The sequence below is a fragment of the Teleopsis dalmanni genome, chromosome 1 (genome assembly GCF_002237135.1).
Source record: "Teleopsis dalmanni isolate 2A chromosome 1, ASM223713v2, whole genome shotgun sequence".
NCBI classification, from domain to species: domain Eukaryota; kingdom Metazoa; phylum Arthropoda; class Insecta; order Diptera; family Diopsidae; genus Teleopsis; species Teleopsis dalmanni.
In genome coordinates, this window is record NC_051846.1 from 180,311,028 (window position 1) to 180,318,103 (window position 7,076).

General features: G+C 30.2%; 2 protein-coding genes across 2 annotated transcripts in view; both read right to left on the reverse strand.

Annotated features, from left to right (window-relative positions):
• Window positions 1-2,411: 2,411 nt before the first annotated feature.
• LOC119666821 (very-long-chain 3-oxoacyl-CoA reductase-like) lies at window positions 2,412-3,890 on the reverse strand. Its single transcript, XM_038076102.1, has 4 exons — window positions 3,643-3,890; window positions 3,207-3,476; window positions 2,804-3,144; window positions 2,412-2,738 (listed from the first exon to the last, which is right to left on the reverse strand). The coding sequence occupies exons 2-4, from the start codon at window positions 3,334-3,336 to the stop codon at window positions 2,412-2,414; spliced, it is 798 nt and encodes a 265-aa protein (XP_037932030.1). The 5' UTR covers window positions 3,337-3,476; window positions 3,643-3,890.
• Window positions 3,891-5,659: 1,769 nt separating this feature from the next.
• Window positions 5,660-7,076, reverse strand: part of LOC119666822 (very-long-chain 3-oxoacyl-CoA reductase-A-like) — a 2,312-nt gene continuing 895 nt past the window's right edge. The window contains exons 2-4 of the mRNA XM_038076103.1: window positions 6,526-6,601; window positions 6,123-6,463; window positions 5,660-6,012 (exon numbers count right to left, since the gene is read on the reverse strand). Of these exons, the coding sequence (XP_037932031.1) occupies window positions 5,692-6,012; window positions 6,123-6,463; window positions 6,526-6,601 (738 nt within the window). The 3' untranslated portion in view covers window positions 5,660-5,691. The remainder of the gene's footprint in view (window positions 6,013-6,122; window positions 6,464-6,525; window positions 6,602-7,076) is intronic.

The following is a 7,076-nucleotide window of genomic DNA, read 5'->3' on the forward strand; positions in this document are numbered from 1 at the left end:
CACTATTTCACGTTTTGTTTAAGTACTTTTGTCGAATATTTAAAGAAAGATTTAAAGAAAGACCATATCATTATGGATTATAATGAAATAAGTTTGAATCTCATTTGGGACTGAAGCAAGTTCAAAGAAGGCAATCATATAAAATTAGTATATATGATTTATTTCGACTGTAAAGATCACTTTATGTAAAAATGTGTGTTTGTACTTGCTAAGTGCTTCCTTATTCCTATTTGAGCAAGTACATTTAGTAGTGTCATCAAATTCTTTACCAGTAGTTCGATGCCATGTTTTTTCTGAGGTGTCTAGTCGTCGATTGCCCATGGAGTCTATCGCAATACCTGTCTAGCTATATTATAGCAGGGCCTCTAAGCTTATGGGTAATGCTTCCTGGTTACATTTATTGCTTGCAGTTGATTGGTCAGATTCCACGTGTTCTTATTAAACATTTTCTCAGGTCAGAGTATTTTAATATTGCAATGTTTATTATTGGAGACTTATACGCGATCGTCTATTTTTCTTAAGCTCTTTCATATCTATCCGCATAATAATAAATATAGTTTTGATATTTGAGTTGAAAGGACACAGCTCTGTTTTCGGAGTTATTTGACTGTACCGGCAGACATTGACTAAAATCAGCGCTTGTGTTACTTATGCTTGCTAATACATTTTCGTCGGTTTAACTTCTTTTTGTAGCAGTGCTGCATAGGTTAACCGCAAATTGCGGACATTCTACATTGATAAAACCATAAGAGTTTATAAAAGTTGATCCTGATCACAGCCCGACATTATAGTCGCTTTTTAAAACTTTGTTTTACTCCGCTTTTATATTCAAATTAGTCTTCTTGGGGTTTCTGTTCTGCTAAGCAAATAAGCATTGTCAGCATATGTCAAAGCTGTTAGTTTTGCAGAAGAAGACTACTGAATGTCGTGTCTACCGTTCATCACATTTATATATTATTATGGTATATGAAAGTAGAGATATGGCAATCTAAGAATGGCAATCTAATGCATATATTAAGTTATCAAAATTATACCAGCTAATATTTTAATTTTTTAGTGTAAACTCCTCTTTCATACGTCAATATCAGCTGACCGCGCATACAGATCAGAATCAATTTTTCTGTTTAAACTATCCAAAGAAATCACTATTTATTAACAGTATATGTAAAATTTCTTTGGATTCTTTTCAATAAATGAGTACAACTAATTTACTTAAAAAACTAATATGTCAGACACGTAGTCTCACGTGACGTCACAATTGTCACAATATATAATTATGACTCTTTTTAGTGTATTCTTGCAGAAGGAATAGAGTGTCACTTATGACATTTATCTTTTTTTACAAAAGTGTGTAGCGCATTTATGAACCTCATACGGCTAGCCTTACGCGAAAACTTACAGCCAGTCCCACTTAGCACTATCTAATCTCAGAGCAGTCACTAACCATACGGGGCGGTATGCAGACCTTATATCAGTCATCGAATTATCAGCAAAGCTTGTGAGGAATACATAAATTAGACAAAGAGAAGGGAGGGACTCTGTAGAAACCCTTCAGCTAACAAAGAGTAAAAGTGCCCAGTTTTACTAACTCGAAAAAATCTGAACATAAGAGACAGAGACTGCACAGATGTGTCTGATATTTGTGGTTTATATATGCGTTTTCCTTTAATGAAAAGTGTCTTATTTATATAAAATCGAATGGGGAAATCTGTAATACTTGTAAAATCTGTAATACCAAAAATTGTGCGTATATAAAAGGTGATAAGCCTCAAATACATATAAGCATATGTAGCCAGGGAAAGGTTGAGTAATCGATGCCGCCTTTCCAACAGAATAAATCAAAGAACTGTATACTTATAAAAATTTCATCATATGGGTATAATGGGGAATAAGATAAAAATTTTTTAAATTACTGAAATTTTTTAAAAACCCATTGGAAGTAAGTTTCTGGCTGTGGATTAGTGTGCGTTCATTAATATATGTAATATTTTACATACTATAATTATATAATCCATTTATGGTTGGTACTTAAACGATATTATTTTTTGCGTAATTGTGATAATGTTTATTAGTAAAAAAAAGTACTACCTCGAAATTAAATTAAATTCAATTATATCAGAAAATGTTCTAATGTAAACCATTATTAAACCATTAACCATTATTATCAATATCCATGCTGAATGATATATTTTATAAAAGGTACAGAATTTATTTAAATGACTGAAATTTCTTAAAAGTTTTTAATTGAGTTAATCATGGAACTGTTCTTCCGAAAAGAAAAATTATATATAATGTGAAAGGAATTAGTTTTGTAGCTTAAATGTTATGTATAGTAATGTACCATAAAACGAAGTTTTCCATATAATTTATACAATTAAATTATTTTTGGATACGTTTTAATTTAATTAATTTTATCTGCGCATCATCAAACCGATAATACGTATACAAAAATTGATATTAAAAATAATATTTCTAACGATCTGATTACCGACTATAGCATTCAGGAATTGAAAGCGCAACAGACGTATTGCATGTAGAGAGTCCCCAGTCGTTTGTCCAGCAATGCCAACTGTTTTCAAAGCAGATGATACGTACCAATCTGCTGATAAAGGGAGATGTGTAGTCTTCCGAAGTTTCGCCATATGCGTTATTAAAAAGTCTGGTCGAACACTTTGTACTGTAATACCTTGACTCTGATATTCTGTTTGTAAGTCTTTGCTGAATTTATCAACAAACGCCTGCATTAGAAATATATATGAATATATATTAATGACAATTACATATAATTTCCATTTATATTAACTTTTGTGCCGCCATATAAACTAAGTAAAGGGCTGGGTATAACTGCAGCAGTTGATGACAAATTAATGATGACACCTTTTTTCTTGGCGATCATATGGGGTAGTATTAGAGCGCACATATGAGTAACCGAATGTATATTGACTGATATAACATCACGTAAAAATTTGGGATGCTGAGTGATGTGTTCGAGAAAGAATTCGGGATGTGCATAACTCGTGGTAACATTATTAACAAGTACTCCAATATCGAGACCTTCAATATTCTTTTGTACTGTGTGATATATTTGGGGACCATCAGTGAAATCAATTTCAATGATTTTTATTTGAACCTTATAAGCATTAGCTGAAAATATGAAAAGCTATATTTTGGATTTACGAAAAGTAATTTATGAATAATGTACTTACTTAATTCTTTAGCTACAGCTTCTAATTTAGATAGTGAACGACTTATGAGAATTACATTAATGCCCTTCTTAGCAAGCTGAAAATAAAATAAAATGATGTATGATGTTGGATGTAAGTGTATTATTATCATAATGATAAGCTTAGATGCACTGCATCTGGACACATATTGTGGAAGTTCAATATTTTAAGTTGTAGTAATGTTTTAATTTATCCTTAAGCTCACCGCTTTGGCGTAGCTTTTTCCAGTTCCATCGGTGGCACCCGTTACAACTGCAATTAATAATTTACTTTTAATTTTCGGTTCAGGAAACCAAATGCATTTATTCTAAATATGTTTGTATTGTTAAATTTCTTGAAATACCATCTAAAGCAATGATCTTAGCGGATATCACTTAACCAACAATTACAAATGGCTTTAGAAAAATTTGAAATATACCAGCCCAAGCTCCAAACCGGCGTAAATCGATCCTTGGTCCAAAAAGAACGGGACCAAAGATATTCAGATACAGCCATGGCAAAACTCGACGTACAATTTGTACGCAGACAATGCCCACACAAATAGTGATCAAAATAGAACTATCCAGTGCCATGTTTAGATTTATACGCTTAATGCACACAGTTCTTAAAACGTCGCCAGAAATATCCGAATACAGAGCTTAATATTTCTCTGTTACTTCTGTGTGGTTTAAGCAACTACTAAATTAAATACATCTTCCGGAATTAGTTTTCTGGTTAATTGTTGACATAAAAAATAAGAATAATTAATAATATAATAATACATTAAAGTACAATATAATTGCAATAGTTTTTATATTTAATTATATTTACATATTTTTTTTTGTATTCAGTTTTATATTTAATAAACTAAAAAAAAAAGCAAGAAAAGTTACCTTTAATTACTCGTATTTTACAGATTTATCTTAACAATTATTAAAGCAACGATTCTATATCTTGTTTTTTTTTTTTAGATAGTTTCAAACGCAAAAAATTGTTACTGTAATACAACACTTCTTCTAAAAAATGAATCATAGATTTTTGCACTAACGAGTGAGTATTCATATTAATTTTAAAACGCATGCATTCACAGATTCGGAAACTATTCTTAATCAGTGGCTATTTATTTGCCTATGTATAGAACTTTTTTATGGAATATTAAAAATTAAAATTTAATTTAATTAATTTTTGATTTTTGTATTTCTTGTTTTATTTTATTTTATTCTTAATTATTGTTTTGTTATTTTCATTATAATAATTATATACATTTCTTGTAATACTTATGCTGCAGTAGAAGGAAACATACTAGTATTTTAGTATGTATTAATATTTCAATATATTCGTAATACAGTTAGTTGGTGTATATTCTGCATTATATTCGGTGGTATTGAAAAGAACAAAAACAACTGTTAGTCGGTGATATACAGTGGATGAATATACCATGGTCTCCTCACCATGTTCTGTTAATTTGTCACGAGCCATCATATATGTCTGTTACCCAGCATTACTATGATGGAACACTAATCCTTTTCTGTTGGCCAATTCTGCTCGATACCTTGATTTGTTTCGCTTAAGTGATTGATTAGTGAGCAATAAAATTAAGCATTGCACCAGACTGTAGCAGCGCGTAATAGATTATTCCATCCAATGTTTTCAAACACTTAACATAAAGATCGTCAGCCTTTGATAATGATCGTTTGCATTGAATATTTTCTTATTTTCTATCTTATCTTACTTTTTATGTTTTTTATATTTTCCTTTCTTACCATTCCTTTCTTTCTTTCTTTTTTGGAGCAAGAGCACATACCCTAAGGATAGCAAAAATATCTGTCTGTAAAAAAATCTAAATGATGGTCTGATTTACTAATCATTATGTTATTATGGTACTAATCAGCAGAAAAGATTCCGTCGGTATAGATCGCAAAAGCAAATCCTTTAATCATTTAATAATTATCTTGTTATTTGCGATATTTCTAATAGATACTTTTATACTAAGATATCTTCTAAAATATATTTTGAATTCAATGTACTCTTAATGTTTATTTAAATACCATTTAATTTCTATGAAAATGATTATGGTTATAAAAGCATACATATTTATAATAATTTCATTATATTGTAAAAAAAATAATCACTAGTTGGTCGAGAAGTATAAAGTTCAATTTTGATATTTATACGATTATCACATTGAAATTTTCTCTAGATTAGTCGTTTATGTAGTTACCGTCACCGATCAATTCAAAATAGACATATTTGGTCTTTATATTATAAATTATATAAGGACCTAATACATATATATATATGTTATATATGTTATTATATATTATTATATATATATATGTTATTCACAGCAAATTTATCTATTATCTGCATCAATATTATTATATGTTATAAATAATATATGAATTTTAAATATTAACAAAAAAACAGAAGTTATCAAAAGGTGCACATCATTTAAATAATGCAGTGGTTTTCTTACGAAATTACGGAATTATATCTCTTTTTCTGATTTAGACAGAAGAGATTTTATTCTTAAAAATTCTTTGAAATGCACAATTTTAGTGATATAATTACCGCTCAAATAAGCAAAAAGTGCCAATAATGCATGTGGAAAGTAACCATTCGTTTTACCAGCAATACCAACAGTTTTCAAAGCAGAATCTACATATACTTCTGCGGATGGAGCGAATAAGTTAAGCTTGAGATTATGCGTCATATTTGTTATGACAAAACTCGGTCGTAAACTTTGCACTATAATTCCTTGACTCTGATATTCTGTTTGTAAGTCTTCACTGAATTTATCCACAAATGCCTGTAGAAGAGAGTACGAATGTAGGTATACGACTAATGCCGATATTATATATATTAGTTATGAGGAATAATATTCCGTTTTTTATACATATATTATTGATTTATACTTACCTTTGTGCCGCTATACACACTTAATAAAGGAGAGGCTATTACTGCAAAAAAGGATGATACGTTAATGATAACACCTTTTTTCTTCGCAATCATATTGGGAAGCACTAGACCACACATATTAGTAACTGAATGTATATTGACTGATATAATATCACGTAAGAATTGTGGGTAACGAGTAATATACTCGATAAAAAATTCTGGATATAAATAACTGATGCCAACATTATTAACAAGTACGCCAATATCAAGACCTGTAATATTCTTTTCAATTTTCTGATATATTTGGGGACCATCTTTGAAATCAATGTCGATGATTTTTATTTGAACTTTATAAGCATCAGCTGAAAATATGAAAAGCTATATTTTGGATTTACGAAAAGTGATTTACGAATAATGTACTTACTTAATTCTTTAGCTACAGCTTCTAATTTAGATAGTGAACGACTTATGAGAATCACATTAATGCCCTTCTTAGCAAGCTAAAAATAATGTAAAATGATCAGTTGGATATATTATTGTTATTATTAGAAAAGAAAAGAAAGGATTTTGCATTGCGACCTAAAAGATCTATTGTGTCCCTTATTCGGGTTAGAGTATTTCCCCAAATCCGGTTTCTTTAATGAAAGACAGTATAATGCCTACCTTTCCTAGTCTTGAATCTTTATGATCCATGATATAACCTCCTAGATGTTTCTTCTGCTTGTGCATCAGTGCCGCGCACTCCCCAAGCACATGGTATGTAGTTTCTCTCTCTTCTCTACGGTATCTGCAGTCTGAGTTAGATTGAATTCCTAACTTCGATAGGTGATTATTCAATCTACAGTGAGCGGTCAATAATCCTGTAATAATTCTTAGGTTGTTTTTTGATTATGATATGCAATCTTTCAAGCATTTTAGATTGTGAGAGTCCTGGTATCCTTTCCAAATAGAGTTCTCTTTCTTTTTCTTTTTCTC